Source organism: Falco biarmicus, chromosome 7 (genome assembly GCF_023638135.1).
Source record: "Falco biarmicus isolate bFalBia1 chromosome 7, bFalBia1.pri, whole genome shotgun sequence".
Lineage (NCBI taxonomy): Eukaryota > Metazoa > Chordata > Aves > Falconiformes > Falconidae > Falco > Falco biarmicus.
In genome coordinates, this window is record NC_079294.1 from 62,139,769 (window position 1) to 62,156,787 (window position 17,019).

General features: G+C 47.2%; 1 protein-coding gene across 4 annotated transcripts in view; it reads left to right on the plus strand.

The window, feature by feature from the left end:
* NTRK3 (neurotrophic receptor tyrosine kinase 3) overlaps positions 1 to 17,019 on the plus strand; it is a 233,977-nt gene that overhangs the window by 201,178 nt on the left and 15,780 nt on the right. For all 4 annotated transcript variants that reach the window (XR_008823080.1, XR_008823081.1, XM_056346662.1 and 1 more), the window contains one exon: positions 15,254 to 15,412. Coding sequence is in view for 2 of the 4 variants with exons in the window: in XM_056346662.1 (XP_056202637.1) it covers positions 15,254 to 15,412 (159 nt within the window). In the remaining 2 variants the exon portion in view is untranslated. The remainder of the gene's footprint in view (positions 1 to 15,253; positions 15,413 to 17,019) is intronic.

The window sequence follows — 17,019 nt, forward strand, 5'->3', positions numbered from 1 at the left end:
TCTCATTTATGGGTTTTATTCACTATCAGAGTGCCATGCCCAGCACTAACATGACAGCTTCCCCTTGGCTAAAATGTCGTGGCAGGTAATGTCTGGGTCATATTTATAGCTATCATCTACAACCCTGTTGCATCTTTTTGTTATTTTTTTCCCAGCCCTGAAAGCATGTTAATTAATAAACAGCCTTAGCTTATCCTGCACCATTTGATCCTGCAGAAATCACAGCATTTTATCTTATTAGCAAGTAGGAATTAAAGAATTTAAACTACTCAGGGGGAAAAGAAACATAACCACTTTCCCTGTGCGTTCCTTCGGAAACAGCCTTGCACTTTCCCCTCAGGAACCCCAGACTCAGCCCCCTTGGCTTGGCAGAGGATGGGAATCCCAGACCAGTGAATGCTTGGGCTGAAAGATACTTTCTGCTCCGCTATTCCTGTTGTGAAAGGGAAAGCACAGTTAAGTGCACAGAGGAGAGTCCAGCAGTGAGATCCCAGCTTTGGACTGGGCTGTGGGTCCCTTCCATGTTACCGATGTCCTCTGCCGTCATAGCAGATCAGTTAGTCCTTCTGTGCCTCAGTTTCCCATTGTTAAAAGATGATCCCTGATCATCTTCACTGAGGAGATTCACATGAAAAAAAGATTGCAGGGGATACAGGCATTATGGTTTTGGGAGACAGGTAAGTACCTTAGAAATGCACAGGGAACCTGTGACCTGAGACATTTGCAGTACTGGTTCAAGGAAAGTGCATTTTCCAAGTCCTTGGTAGTTGGAAAATGCAAAGAGGGAAGCAGGTAGGATCCTTGCTCCCACCTCTGCTTGGTGTTTTCAGGATGGGCAGAACCAGGAGAGACACTTGCTCCACCTTCTTGGTGATGGGAAGTGGTTAAGTCTAGGGTTGGAGACCCATTAACCATCAGCAGGTACCCACTTTTCTCTGTTGTTTGCCATCAGTAGAGCACTGCATCCCCCCCGTCCTTAGAAAATAAATTCATTAGGAGTAGAGAAGGCTGGAAGGGATTCCCTGGATCATCAAATCCAATCCCCTGTTGCATCAATCACATCAGATTTATCCTTTTCATAATCAAGCACCACTATTAAATGTGCTCCTAAGGGAAGACAGTCCCAGAATCTCATTGCTTTCACTCATAGATGCTTCTAATTTCCAGTCTATGCTTAGTCATGGCCCGTTTGTTAAACAGCAGGTATCTGGCAGAGAAGCAAGAAATTTAACACAGTTTTCTTAAAATAACCACCCAAAAATCCTATCTGCAAAAAAATGCTGAGGTTGCAAAAGGGAGCGTGCAAGGTCAGGTAATGATAATGGGGAGGCCCAAGCTCACACTTGCCTCTGCCTTGTAGTACAGACTTTACATAATCACCTGCCGTTAATCTTGTATGATCCAGTTGAGGTACAGGCAAAAGTACTCACAGAACAAAGGAACTTCTTTGCTATTCTTCTCCATAATATTCATTGTGTAACCCTCTGTCTCTTTTGCCTGGTATAACTAACGCTAGGCTAAACATTTGACTGTTTTTCCCTTTCTTGGCAGGCTTTCCCATGCCATTTATTGCTTTACTGTACAAGCCACTACCTGCACAGCATCTTTGAGAAGGCAGTGAGTTGCATTGCCCCATTTTACAGGTTAGGAGGCGAAGGACAGAGCTATCAGCCATATCAACCCATGGAGCTGCAAGGGCAATTTTCCTCCTCCAAAATGCTCCTGCTTTATTCAGCAGTCTTATGCACTCCAAACTGTGCAATTTCTACCCAGCCAGAGGAAAGGGGCTGATGCAGCAGTCTGCCTTATGGCACACGGTGTACGTTGCATGCCACGGAAATGACGGGATGCTCTAAAGCCATGGCTTGCTTGCTTTAGTCTTGTCTGGTTAGTTAATCAGAGCCCACAACGAATGGGCAGGGGGGAGAAAAGGGTGAGTATAGGCTGAGGTGCAAAACCTCTGTGTTACCCATTAGTTGTGACCCAGCCCATAGAGGGCAATGGCACACGGAGTCGTACATGCTTAGATCAGGTCGCTGCCGCACAGTGACTAAGGAGGAGGGCTCGCTTGCCAAAACCAGGGCCGCAACTAGGACACTGCAATCTCATGTTTTCTTGTTTAACTTGGCAGGTATTCAAGTGAAACAGGCATGGAGGGGAGGTGTCAGAGCTGATCTGGGTACCAGTGTGTAGGATTTTGACTTTCTATTTCAGTGCTCTTGTCTGGAAAAGAAATGCACTCAGAACTCCCCCCCTTCTTTTTTTTTTTTTTTTTAAGCAGTATTTAAATGTCATAAGAATCGTACAGTGCCCACCTTAATGTTCCTAACAAATTAAAATATTTTATTAGTCTATAATCTGAAAATCATTACCGTAGTTACTGTAAGAACCTGAAGGTCTCCAGAAAGAATGATGTCAGCGGGTCTAAAATGTATGCAAATATATTTTGGTGCCATAGAGGTACCAGGGGTCAGACAGGCAGCCCCCAGCCCCAGGGCGACAGGCTGTTAGTGTGGGAGGGAATGAAGCGCATCTCTCAGCCGGTTTTCCTGGAGTTTTGCAGGGTGAATGCCTGAGGCTGTGCCTGGATGGTTTGGGTGGTTTCAGAGGAAAGTGTTGGTGCGTTCCCATGCACCTCCCTCGTGGTGAGGGTAAGGAAGTGCTCCAGATGGTTCACCCCCATCACGGGTGAGCCACTCTGAACCTCTGGCCCCATCCTGCTAACACAGACAGGGTGGCTGCCTGTTCCCCTTGGGCATCCACATGCTCCTGGTGCCCCCTTCCTCCTGCAGATGGCTTTGGATGTGTCCCTCCGAATAAGCGATGCCTGACACAGGGCAGGCAAGAGAGCTACATCCAGCTCCAAGAAAGCAGCCCATACCTGCTGCCTTAGGCATCTGGCACCCGGAGAGGCTGGGTGACAAAGTAGCCCCTGCTCTGGCCAAGTGACACCAGACAGTCCCAGAGCGGTGGCTCCTGAACTGGTCCCTTGCCCTGCGAGAGCCAGTGGGCTTCTGCTGGTCACTCCTCATTGGCCTGGGTAAGTGCCAAATGATTTAAAGATTAATTACCATTTAACTGGCTGTATTTTTGTCTCTGCGGAAGGCTGCAGTGGAAAAGACAGAAGTACTGGGATAATTTACCCTGGTATTACGCAGCAGATTACCCCGTACTTACAAGGTCACCAGTTACCATGTAATTAGACTTCCAGTGCAGTGAAGTCTGGGTTGGGTTTCCAAACCACTCTCCTTCCCAGTGTCAGAGAAGCAGAGGGATGGCAGCAAAGTGCAGACTGAAACCTCGTTAGGTGCATTTAAAGCTGTTAAATAGTTTAAAATTCAATCTGGGGGAGGCGTCAAGCCACCTGTACCTGCCAGTGAGAGGGAGGAAAAAAACCCAGAGCAGTTTGTCTAGGAAATGAGGGAAAGGCAAAAGAGAAAGGAGGGCTTCAAGGGAGCTATGGGTGCTGGGCGGCTGCGGGCTGAACGGCAGCAATGGCTGCTGCTCTTCAAGCTTCCTCAGGCAGAGCTTTGCCAGTGGTGGAGGATGCTGCTGAGCCACAGAGCTGCACAGCCACGGGATCCTGCCCTGTGGGATGGTGTCCATGGGGTCACGTGGGATGCTGCAGTGGGGATGCCCTGTGGGTCAGGACAGGGGTGGGCAGCAGGACACCCTACCTATGCCCGTTGCCTCCCTGCCTCTTGCTCCAGACTGCTGCCCTCTTTTACATGCACCCAAATCAAACACCTACTCACAGAACATTTCAAAGAATGACAAATGCCTTTGATTATCAAGCACAAATGCCAGTAGCAGCTCATCGCACCTCGGGTGGCTAATAAAGCACCGAACAGGTTATGATCAATATACAGCAAGTATTGCTGTAAAAGTGAGATTGTGGCTGCCCCAGGGCAAATTACATTTTGTCTTTATAAACCCTGTCCTCCTTGAACCAAGCACAGTCCCTCGTGGGGTGGCAGCTCCCTAGCAAGCCTATGCCTTTCAGTGTGCCAGTGAAACAAATGCCTTTCTGAAGCCATCCATGTAAAGAGCCCAAGTCAAAAAGCAAAGTGTGTGCCTCTACAGCAGTCATTATTTTAAATACCCTCTTATTACATAGCCATGTGTCCCTGATTCAGCCCCACAAAGAGTATCCGTAAGGTCAACAGTTTCTGCAGAGGCGCAGCAGAAGCAAAGACAGTGTGAAACAATTGATTGCTGAGGATAGAAAGAGCTGTATGAAAATAGTTTGTCTAAAGAATGACCAGAGTGGGGAAATGTGCTACCTGACTGCAAATATTTACAAAGTTGTGAGCCTGAAGGTTAGAAAACATTGAGAGAAGTATATAGAAGTCAGCACAGGGATAATGCGGTGAGGATGAGGCTGGGGAAAATCTGTGGCGAGCAGGAAATTTCCATCATGTAGGCAAGATTTGCTTGTGATTTCCTGACAGAGGCTGTGGGTTACCCGCCGGGCTATATGGATTGGCACCCATCAATACCTTAGCAAATCCTTTAGGGCCTCTCTCACAAAGGAAAGAGGGCAGAATGAAATTTAACAGGTTTTTTTCAGCTTTACTCTTCGGGCTGTAAAGCTGTTTCATACGCAGACATGTGTGTCACTGCCTGTGCATGATGCACACACATACCTAACACTCTTGGACCAGAGCAGCTTCTCCAGAGGCGGTAAAAACAGCCAAGGCTTTAAGCCCAGCATTTGTAGTCACGTTTCTCCTTGAAGTAAACGCTCCAGCAATGACATAATTGAGGACTGTCCTGTCTGCTCAGCATATGTCTGCAGGGGTCATTCATCCTATCAGACACTGCAGAACATTAGCGGTTTCTTTAGACTCACTTTCTCCTTCTGCCCTTCCTCTTGTGGCTAACCCTAATGGAGAGCTGGTGGCTGGAGACTCCTCTAGGAAAACTCGCCTAGTTCGGAGAGCTGACCATCTAGAAGAAGTCCTCTATTACGGCAGAAACAGTCAGATGTGTCCTGCCGGGTGTTGGGTTTGTTGAATGGTCCCGGTGGGGCTCCCTGGGGTGGAGTGTCTGACTGGCTGCAGGAAGGGGAGCAGAAGGCAACTAGCGATATCTACGATGGCCACTTAGTGCTTGAGGGCTCTAATGGCATCTGGGAACCAGGTTCCTGTGTTTGTGGGTTTGCTTATTTATTTACACTCCTGGCTAAATGAAGTAGGGAGGAAGAATTTTAACACAGTGGTTTAAAATGCATGGGACTCCAGCAGTTCTCTCCTACTCAAGGGCATCTGGAAAACTTGATAAAGAATGGAGGAAATTTCAATGCACAGAAAGTCTTGGGTGGACAAACAGAGTAGGAGAGGCTGCAATGCTTTATGTCTTCAGATTTTCAAATTTAGCTTGTTTCCTATCACAATCCTATGGCCAAACCCCAGCCCCACTTTCTGCACATGCCACCATTTGGGCTGTTGATGGTTTTAGTTCTGCCACTTCCCAGTGCTGCTGCTGCTCCCCCACTGCAGCCGTGCTGGTGGGTGCAGTCGCTCTCCTGCGCCTGTCCATCTTTGGCTGTTGTCACCATCTGCAGCCTCCCCTCTGTAAGCCACATCACATTTTGACGGGGATGCTTCAGGCAGGCATGGGAAGGGCATGTCCAGGGCAACCCCCTGTATTTTAGGTGTCCGGAGGTTCATCCACTGGCTTCATATATTCAGTGTGTCTCTACAGGGACCTAAATCATGGCAGGGGGAGGAGGTGGCAGGCTGGGGTTTGCCTTTGCCGTGAAATGCAGCTCTCCATTCAGCAGTGCCAGAGCTGGCACAGCTTTCCCACCGGCACTGATGAGTTTAATTGCATCATTAGTAGGTGTGACACTGCAGCCTCTGATGATGAGCTCTTTATTTTAAAACCGCTTGCAACGTGTTTGTCTGAGATGCCATCTGTGCCTGCACTGCCTTCATTAGGAGACAAAGAGTATGCATCTTCTGAAGTTGTTCTGTATTTCTGTGATGTTACCCTGCTGAGAAACCACTGTGCGACTAGAGGGTGAGAACTCGTACCTGAAGGAAAGCACCATCATCCAAAATGCTTAAACAGGCCAAATAAACCATTAGGGAGCGCACCATTGGGAACCGTCCTCAATTGGCCTACAGGAAACTGGCTGGAAGGAGTGATCCAGCTATTTTATTGCTCAAAGTTTTTCATCTTGGTGAAGTACTAAAGCCCCATCCTCTAATCTAATGAAAGTTTTCAGGAAAGCAAGGAACAGGTTGCTATTTTTAAAGGACTTTAGATTTTTGTACCTCTACACCATGATTGTGCATGAAAGTCTCTGGGTTGCCTGGCCAGTTTTTAGATACAAAAGGTATTATTAAGATTTGTGGGCATGGATCTGAGCATCTAAGCTTCCCCCTTAAAAACTCCATACTCAGCTACATATTTCTATAGATGCCTCTTGATCAGCCGACAGCCAGCATGCTCAGAGTGTTTCACTGCTACTTAACAAAATTCACAAATGACAAACCAGGCAGGAGCTGCCAGAGTCCAGCTGCACGTAAAGAAAGGTTCTGCTTCTATAGGGAGTTCCCATTTATTATACGGGAGTTCCCAATGTATTAAATTTCTCTCTGTACACTGCCGGGGCTATGCTCAGTGATTCTGACATTAACAAGAAATAGATTTCCAAACAATCTAGCTTAATGAATTTTGAATATGATTATGATTAATGCTAAGGCAGTTGAACTGATTGTCCAGCATCTACAAGTTAAGTAATGGAGCCTTATCTAAGTCACGTATAGTCTTCAGCCTGGAATGGCTCTGGCTGCAGACAAAGACAGAGCATTATGGGTTACCCAGAGGGGAGTCACTGTCAGGACAGAGAGAGAGGGACGGTGGTAGGGGAGATTATGAGATACTAATCTGGAAGCATTTTAGTGTAGGGTGATCATACATGCAAGTGTTTTATTGGTCCTATTTCCTAAACTGCATTTCTCAGGCCATTTTGAGACTTCACTTTTATGTAGCCAGGTTGAGATTTATTGGGAAAATCTTCCTACTTTCTGAAGCCAGAAACTGAGCTGATTTTCATTCTCTGCGTCCGCCAAAGAGCAGAATCCTGATGGACGCGTTTCTTGCATCATGATGGTTTAACTTAGTCTCTATCTGATTAGCTTTTGAGCTATTAAACACTTCTTGTAGCATTACCAGCTCACTGCAAAATGATAATGCAGATCAGTCATGGACAATTTCTGTTGGCACATGCAGTCTTTGCAGACTACAGATCCCCTTTGAAGCTGTATCTAGCCGACAGCTGTGCTGTTTCACGGATATTGCATGTCTCTGAGCAGGCCTGTCCTGGAAGAGTGTGGCGTGGTACAAGGATCTCCAGCCTGGTGGAGACAAAATGGTAAATCCATACGGTGCCTGACAAACTATGTGATGGCTGTAGTTTGACTAGGTTTAGTGGCCTTCTCAGCACCTGCTGTTGTCTGGGCAGTGGCCAGGGAAAGGTGGCTTAGTTGGTAGCTTTTGAACAGCCTAGATGTGGTGCCCGTGTTGTGGCTGTGGTGCAGAAGACCGCAGAGGCCACCATCTGCATGCACCCCTCTGCACAGCTGCCCAGTGCCAACCCACATCCCAGCAGTGGGACTCCTGGGAAGCCACTGGGTCTTCTACCGGTGAATCTTTCCCTCATGCTACCACTTTCCTCCACTGTCCGAGATCCTAGCGTGGGGTTTTGTTACTCTGGACCAAAAGAAACTTTCAGTAGGTGGTCCAGGGGCTCAGGAGGCTGGTCACCTCTTCTTCACCTGGCAGGCTCTAGCAGCAACTGTCAGGGTGGTGGTGTAGGACCTGCTGGGACGTGGTGGTGGCCTTGCTGACTTCGTTACTAGGTGCGCTCACCTCTCCCCAGCTGAATGAGGCAAGGGTGGGGTTTCTTACAGTTTATGTCCCTGTGTTGGAGATCATGGCTTTTGGAGCATTTACTTCTACAAAGATAAGAAACTGGCCTTTGATCCTCTGCAGGCTGGTTGTGCAGCCCTTTTCTAGCAGTGGGTGCTGCTGCTTTGAGTCCTGGGAAGTAAATAGGAGGGGTGAGCTGTGGTAAGGAGCACACCAAATAGATTATTGGCAAACATAATTAAAAATATATGTGCGATTACTCCTCTGTTTCCCTTTTCTAACCATCCTCTGCATTACCTCTGGCATTTTTAGATGGCAGATAATATAACTGAGAGGACTCTTGGGTACAGGCAGCTCTTAGAGCAGCAGTGATTTATCTCAGGCCGTTTTGAGGTAGCAGAATTTACCTCTAGCTACAGCCACCCCTCCATGTCTGCCCCCCCTCATTTGCATAAGTAATTGGCAGCTTGTTAATGGCTCATTAGGAATGCTGAAAACCGTGGGATTAAAACACAGTCAGTGGAGCAGAGATGAGGGGAAGGGGGAGAAAGGCCGCTGTCCCTGCTTGCAAATTATACCGCTTGATTCAACGTGATTCAGAATTACAGGTCATAAAGCAACTAGATTGTTAAATGAAGTAAGGAAAAACAATGTCAACGGCAGGCTTTATTTTTAGACTCATGTTTAAACACAGTGTGTGCATCTGGGGGGAACAAACAGTCCCCTGCCAAACAGTCCTACTGACAGCAGGAAGGTCTCACCCCTTTCTCGTTTTCACATTAACCCTGCCTGGTCAGTCTTTCCTGCTCCTGAGCAAGTCCATCTGGCTCCTTACATCACCTCATGATGCGGACATTTGGTTCTTTTCCTCATGCTCTCCCTGGTTAAGTCCAGCACTCCCCTCTGGCAGCAAGTGACCTGCATCTTCCCTGCTTCGGCCACGGCTGGGACACCCAGTGCAGCTGCAGGCAAGTAGGAGAGGCAGCTGCAGGTTGCTTTGGGCGTTCTGTAATTTTCCAAAACCCCTCTGTGATCGCTTGCAAATTGCTGTGAGATGTCTTCAGTCACTGGCATGCAGGGGAGCAGGCAGCAAGCCCCACGCTGCGGCACTGCCAGAGCCTGCAATGGAAGAGGTGGTTGGCATAGAAAGTGAGGATTAGGAGAGGATCACATCTGCCATTCCCAGAAAGCAGAGCGTACACATGCAGAGTGCTGCATGGTGAGGACACAATAAGTCAAGTCAAAATCTTTGGAGGAAGCTTTTTCTTATTTGCTGAGTGTTCTTCAGCTCATGTTCAGCACTGGCTATGACAGCGCGGCAGCAAAGACACAGGACCTGAACGCAAGGACAGGGCTATGCAGAGTTTGCAGTGATGGCTTTTGAGTCGCTTAGAAGAGGCTCAGCCCGAGGGCTGGTACAGCCGTAACGCGTGACGCCTCTCAGTCAGGAGAACACCTTGGGGATATTTTGTGGGCAGAGTAATTCTGGCAATGGTGTAATCTCAGCTATAGCTAGAGCCTTTCTTTCTGGATAAGCTGAAGGAAAATGACAGATAAAGTACTCGGAATCACACCCAGTCACAACTTGCAGTTACATTCAGCTACCTCTGATTTAAACCACTTGGGTACTTAAGAGCCCAGTAAGGTGACAGTTAAAACTATGGAGTAGAGGACAGCTAAGGTTCAGCAAAGCTCAGCTCTGTCTGGCATGGCAGTTAATCTCTCTGCTTTGCAAAAGGTGCCCAGGAATTTGTCAGGACCCACGCAGGCAAAATACAGGCACATGTGATCGGGAAGAATCTCTCAGTGCTGCTGGATGCAGCACTGGAGGCGAGAAAGGAGTGTCTCCTGCATCCCCAGCCATAAGCACGTACTGCCCTTTGCCTTGTCCCTGAGAAGCCACCTTCTCCTGCCCCAGCCTGATCTGACAGACTTCGACTAACAAAGGCATGATCTACAGCAGTTTTGTTTGCTGTTTGTTTTTCTCCAAGAGCTCAACTTAGCCAAACAGGGGTGGTTTTCCTGCTTCTTGCTTGCATTGCTTTTTTTTGCCCTTGTGTCCTCTTGGGTCACCGAGCCACCTGCGGCTCTTATTCATACAAGGCTGTCCAGAACTGCTGAATAACACATCCTGCCCGCAGCAGGAATCAGCGTGTCCTGATGGGGACGTACATCTGGCTGCTGGGGGAAGGTTCAGAGCTAAGTATCTTCCAGGGATCACCCAGCTCCTAGAACTGAGGGCTAAAGGACATGTGTTCTGGTGCAGCCCAGCCTGGGATGACAGCCAAGTCTGCAATTAAATAAGATCCCAGGTCATCCCTACCTACAGCAGCAGGAACAGAGACAGCATTTGGGGAATGCGTGTGTTATCATTACATCGAGGGGACTGAGTGTTGGATTTTCCTGGAGAAAAATGGTGCCAAGGTCTCCACTACTGCTACATGATTCTGTTCAAACTCAAATGTCTCAACTTCCTGCACATGAAAGGGAAGTTCAAATAATGCTGCACCATATGAAGACACCTACAGTGAGTAGTTCTTGTGACTTTCCCAAGGCAGGAGCAGGAGCAGGGCCTTCCTGAAGTATGCCAGGAACAGGAAGAAAGCTGTCAAATGACCTTGGAAAGTGAATGTCAAATGACTAAGGAAAACAAAAGCACGGGCTTATTTTTCTTTTTATTTCAAAGTTGGGAAGGAAACTGCACAAAAAGGAAAATAAAATACTGCCTTAGAGTATGGCAGAGACCAAACTCTGTTCTTAACAGATCCATGAAGCAACCTTCAACTGTGAGCATGGAGTGGATGGCTCGGTACCTCCCCTCTGAATGCCACCCTGGGCTACAGCCCAGGAGCTGGTATGTGAGCCGGGAGGGGGAAAACAGCACTGCTCACAAACAGCTGCCTTTAATGTGTTAGTCTCTGGATTCCCACCAGTCCAGAGTTCTCATGAGGGCTTTTCAGCCATACTTTGGTTTTGATTTCCATGGTATCTCTGTCAGCGGCCCAAACTGCAGGCATAGTGCACAGTCTTTGCTGAACGGTGCTGCTCCACTACCTGCTGCTGTACTGTCGAACTCACTGGGGATAACAAGCCATCTTTTCCTTTCCTAATCAGCTGGATGTCATTCAGAAAGGTGGGACAAGGAGAATCTTTTCCCCAGACACCAGCTTTCCTTGGTAGCAGACAAACCCCAAGCCTTATAAGCCTCCTACTTGTACATAGCACTTATATAGCTTTACATCGTCAAAGTGCTGTACTAGCATTAAGTAATTATCTCTCTCCCTAATGGCCATTAATGCTGGCCTTTCACGAACCTCCCCCAGCTCCCCGAGGTTCATATCTAATACAGCAATAAGCTACTCCAAGGGAGTGGCTGGTTATCTTGCAAGTCTACAGGCTTGGATGTGTAATGAGGCTTCAGAGCAGAGGCCAGGTGCCCTGGAGTATCAGAAACGTGGCTGTAGACCAGGTCATGCACTTGGGAGTATCCATTAGAAAGGGGTGGAAACGAGTAGGTGATACTGTGATCTTAAAATGGATACAGAAGAAGGAAACTTTGGCCACTCAAAGGATGTGCACTTATTGTTCTGTTTATTACCAGGATAGTACTTCAAACTGAAAAAGCAAAGCAGTGGGAGTAACATGTCAATGTGGGCATGGAGAGTTTATCTAGGGGGAGAAAGTCAGAGAGCTAAAAATGTCAAGCAAAGCTAGACAGCCATGACAATGGGATAAAGAGGCCAGTCTGCAGGTCTATGAAGCATTAAAATAACAAGGAGAAAGGGTGAGCTTGGCAGCGTCTTAGGATTTAAAGAGAGGAACAGAGGAGGATTTACTTGCTTTATTTGCTTGAAAGCAAATCCCTCTTCCAGGTTGTGGAGTGTCTCCAGGGGAGATGTTACAATGCCACTGTTTGAGGATATTTTACCCTTAGAGGCCTTTAGAAGATGAACCTGCATGATCGCTGGGCTCCCCCATCCCTGGCTCCCAAGGGAAATGGAGGAAGATGGGGTAGGAAGATGACGTGACGGGTTTAGAAAAGACTCAGAAGCAGCATGCTTCTGACAAGCATCAGTCTTACATGGACCAAAACCTGCCAGGCCCAGCTCTGAGCAAACAGATGTTTGCCTGAAATAAACTTTCAGCATCTCTCTGAAGACATGGTAACGATTCTTTGCAAAGCCAAGGACATGCCATGTAAACTGGCTTTGCAAAAGAAAAAAACCAGCATCCTTTTTTTTTAGCCTGATTTAATAGCATCATTTTACTTTTATGCTTCTGGCAATGGCTGGTCCTGTAAAAGAAGTGTGTAGCCATGGGAGTCACATGCAAGTCTACAGTGGCATAATACAACTCGCAGCCACTACATGTTATGCAAAGGATTTCTGTCACTCTGAACACACTCTGCTTCCTATGGCATCAGTAGCACAAGCCCTCTGTGCTCAGCTCTAAATCATTTTGCTACATCAGCAAGTAACAGGGTATGGCTGACCACAGACCAGGGAGACTCAACTTAGTGTTGACTTACTACACAGCTTCAGCGCAGGGCCTTCCCCAGCCTTCCTGCATCTGTTTTCTCATCTGTGAAATGGGAATTTTAATCCTAATCAGTTTGTGAGGGAAGCAGTAAGGGATAGTCAAAAGCAATGCTTTAAAACGTAATAGTCAGCCTTATGTGTCAGGCTAGGCATTGGAGTGCTTTTATGGTATAGTTTAATTGATGCCTGTTCTGCTTATAGCCAGCTAGTAAGTGCAAGACTTAACATTCACTCTCAAAAATGTGGCACCCTGTTTGGGATGCAAAGAATACCTCTGCAAAGAATACCTTCCTTTTTATGAGCACAGCTGAGCCATATTTTTCTGGATCCACATGTTTTCTGGGCATTGCTTGGGACTTTTCCTCCCCAAATTAATTTGATTAGTAATTATTACCAGATTAATTTTTAGTAAAAGATATGTCTCACATGACATACAGGGCTGGGAGGAATGCTTTGGCCGTCCCTGGACTCCACCGTATGAGCTAAGCCAAGACTGTGTCGTCGCATCCTTGGTACAACGGTTGACTGTGTATGTCACTTTACTGGCAGTTCTTCCCCAGGATGTCTCTAGAGCAGATGAAAGACCTCAACTTTATTTTAGCTTATTAGAACTGGGATGGCTTGTCTGCTCTGCTTTCAGGGCCAGATACGCAAGTGGTGTAAATGAGGGGCCCCCCATTCAAGCAATACTGCGCTAATATTCTTTGTGTAAGCTGAGAAGCTGGTTCATAGATTCTGAACTGCTGTAAGACCTGTTCAAAAGGGAGTTGACTGTGCTCAACACATCGTACGACTTGTAATTGCAAGTGATCCTGCAAGATTCAGGATACTGCAAACACAGAGAGCTTTGCAATAAGTGATCATTTTGTTGGAGGTTGTTGGAAAACTGAAAACTTAGGGCTACTTAAAGGATAATAAAATAAACATTAGCACAAAACATTTTTTACAACAATCAAGTTCGATATATGTCCTGTTCTGTTGATAACATTTCCTCAGAGCCCTTCACAAGAAAAGAAAGCAACTTGTAAAAGCTGGGAATGCAGGAAAGAGCTAGAATTGCAGCCAAGGTTTCAAAGGAACAAACAAAGAAAAGCATATTTCAATTTCCATTATGGAAGAGAGTTCAGAGAAGCGAGCTGAGAACACACCAGCCAAGCCATCTCTAAACAGGAGGTGTACAGCTGCAATGAGCTTTTTATCTTCATGTGTTGCAGTTCTGAGCACCTCTGCACTTAGGAAACAGTGATGTTCCTGAGACTTTCAAAACTCCTCCTCTTTGTTGAAGGAAGGTCTGTTTCAAAATTAGAAAAAAAAGCTGGTCTGCAGACCTCTGAGTACAACATTGCAAACCCAAAGTCCAAATTCTGCCAAACCCCAGAGAAGTCTGACTCACACCCTTCGTGCAGAGAGCCTGCTAAGCATCATACCCATTTCACACCCTGTTCCAACACACCTCCCCAGCACTATCCCTCTTGCTTCCAAGCACTGCAGTGTGTCTCTGTGCTGACCCCTCCCCACACTAGTTCTGCTTTAATCAGGCAAAACTGTAGCAGCTTTGGAAAACTGGCAGCTCAACCAAGAGCTTTTGTTTGTAGAAGGAAAGTTTTCATCCAAGTAAACACAACAATCTCATTATTTTGAATAGCCACACATATGCTGGAAACCTAGATACCAGATACCTCCTCCCTGTGATGCTTCGCAGGACCAGAGAGATTTCTGCCTGATTCACATAGAGTGCTACAAAGTTATTAGCACTTGCTTTTTTGGTGCCTGTAATGAGACAAGCAGTCTTCCAAGCAGCACCACAAAAGCACTCTTTTTCATCACCGCTAAAACCTTGGACGCTTTATCCTCAGTAGAAATGAGTGCTGGAGACTTGCAGCAGTACTGCTTCCAGCACTGCCTGGCCTTATCAATTAGCTGTTTCCCCACAGATGGTGCTTCTTATGTAGGACAGAACAGAGAAAAACTTGTCCTGCTCAGAGACACTTATTTAGAAATCTCTAGTGAATCTGAAGGTAAATCCATCTGCTTTCAAACTGTTCGCATGTATCCTGCAAACCTGCTGTGTACCTGCTGGATTCATGTGCCCTGGAGAAGAGCAGACCCTGACAGAGAAAGAGCCTTTCCCTGGCTTGGCATACCCCAATGGGACTTCACCCATGGGCTCTTCCATTGCCAAACTCTCCAAAGGGGCTGGCTTTCTTGCCTCCATTAAATGCTGGGCATATCCCTGCCTGTAAGAGCCTGTTCTTTACAAACAGACCGCCTTTTTGCAGTGTGGTCCTGCAGTCATTTACATATTCAAAGCACTCTTTGAAAAAAAGCCTGTAGCACAGTTTTATGAGCACAAAATCTTTCATGGCACTAGGTGATGTGCAGATGCCTGTGCATGACTTTTAGAAAACCTTACCGAGGAGGGACAAACCTCACCCTATATTTCTGGTGGGTGCCCCAGAGCACTGAGGCCCTGCAAAACTCAGTGCAATACTTTGCTGAACACTGTTTCTTGCCTTGCCTCCTGGTTCATCAGACTATAGGGTTGGAGTATGCTCTTGGCATTTTGTCGTTTGATTTCTTTTCAAGCCCATTTTGGGAGGAGAGGCCATCATTTATCTTGAAACATTTCACTCCCTATCCATCATGTTAACCAGGTGGGATTGGTAGGTAAGCCCATGGGCGGTCGGGGAGGCAGTAGCCAGCCCAGCTTTTTTGAACAGCTCTTGTTGATGTAGCTTACAGGGATGCCCTGTGTTTGTCCACATCATGTGGACATGATCCCTTCCTCGGGGTTCTCATCACTCAGCTTTCCTTGTGCCTTTGCCCTCACCCAGGTCGGAGGACACACCATGCTGCCTATCCGCTGGATGCCTCCGGAGAGCATCATGTACAGGAAGTTCACAACAGAGAGTGATGTCTGGAGCTTCGGGGTGATCCTCTGGGAGATCTTCACGTATGGGAAGCAGCCCTGGTTTCAGCTCTCAAACACAGAGGTACAACAGTGCTGAGACACCTCAGCTGGAAACTGTACTTTCTACCATCTCTCCTTTCCAGGTTGCTTGCAAAGCAATTCATACATAGATGGTCCCCTCCCACAGGTGCCCTCACCGTGGGAGAAGTGTCGTTATCTCTGCCTAAGGCCTAGGGGAACTGAGGCATGCAGGAACCAAAGGGTTCTGCCAAAGCCATGTGCTGGTTCAACCTCAGTCTCTCCCTTCTAAGTCCCTGGCAGACTTCCATAACAGCCACATCTGGTAAACTCTCGGGGTGCTGTCAGAACTGGGGATACCCAAATTACTGTCAGGACCTAAGTCATTGTCATGCCCAGAGTTTCCTGTGCTCTCTTTCTCCTTTATAGCTGAGGCTCTGGCTGCCATCTCCAGTTTGGGAGAAACAGTTTGAAGCTTGTTATATAGCACGTGGCGCATTTCTGGGGGGCTTTTTGCCGTAGGGATATCTACTATGTTGTTTGCCCCAGTTCATTGGAGGTGGAACCCAAGGAGCTGGTTTCTGCTTGTTATTTCTTTGAATAGCAAAAGTTGAAGCCCATCAGTATAAGGCTGCGCTGTAAAAATGTTGAGGGAAGACTGGCTGGGATTAGCGGAGTGTCAGACCTGAGGTTTGAGGCACATCAGCAGAAATGCACTGGAAGATTTTTGCTCAGAATAGCAGGGGGCATTATAGAAGAGGAACAAGATGCATTGACATAGCAGTGTGTGGGAACCTTGCACATTTTTATCCTACTGTGTATCTAATGGATTTCAGAAATTTCACCTTTTGTAATGAGAAATGTGCATTTTCTGCTTTCTGGATACAGATCCCTTAATTAAGTGAGTTGCAGAGATGGCAAATCCAAGGTGTTGCTTTACAGCTCTAATACTTGCCCATTCATGTGCTCAATGGGGCCTGACTATATATCCCAAAGTAGCACACGTAAACATTTTAGAGACGCAAACAATGGAATCGACAGCGACAGAAGTTATTTGTCACGCTATTTAATGAGCTGCTCTTGCATTTCCCTGGGAGGGTAAATACAAACAGACACAAATGAGCACATGTAGCTTGTACATGGATGATAGGCATGCTGCAATATGACAGCTTGGCTACCCCCATGCTTTCTGCCTCAGTTTCCTTTGCAGGGCAATAGGACTGAGAATAGTCAACCTTAACCTTGAGGGAGGAGGGCTGGTTAAACTCTGCACGAGTGCAGCTCTGTTGGCTTTGCTACTATCCCTGCAAAAAATCTCATCCTTCCCTTTCCTGTTGCTGTATCCACTTCATTCTGAGAGCTGAGGACTCCCGCCCCAGAACACACTATCCTGGTGGGAGGAAGCCACGTTAGCTCTCATCTGGCTAGTTTTTCACAATTTGTGAAGAGGTGGGCTGACTGAACCTGGGTGGTTGCAGAGGACTGACACCTCCACCAGCTCCTGGATGGGGAGGCATCAAAGCAACCCAGCGGCAGCCTGGCCGCAGCTGCAGAGCCCCATGGAGAGGCAGCTTAATGGAGTCTGTGCCCAGCTCCAGGCTGCCAGGACTGGACCATGAGCAATCACCAGGCTGGTCGAGCGTTGTTGCTGCTGGGGGTTGGCAGTAGCAA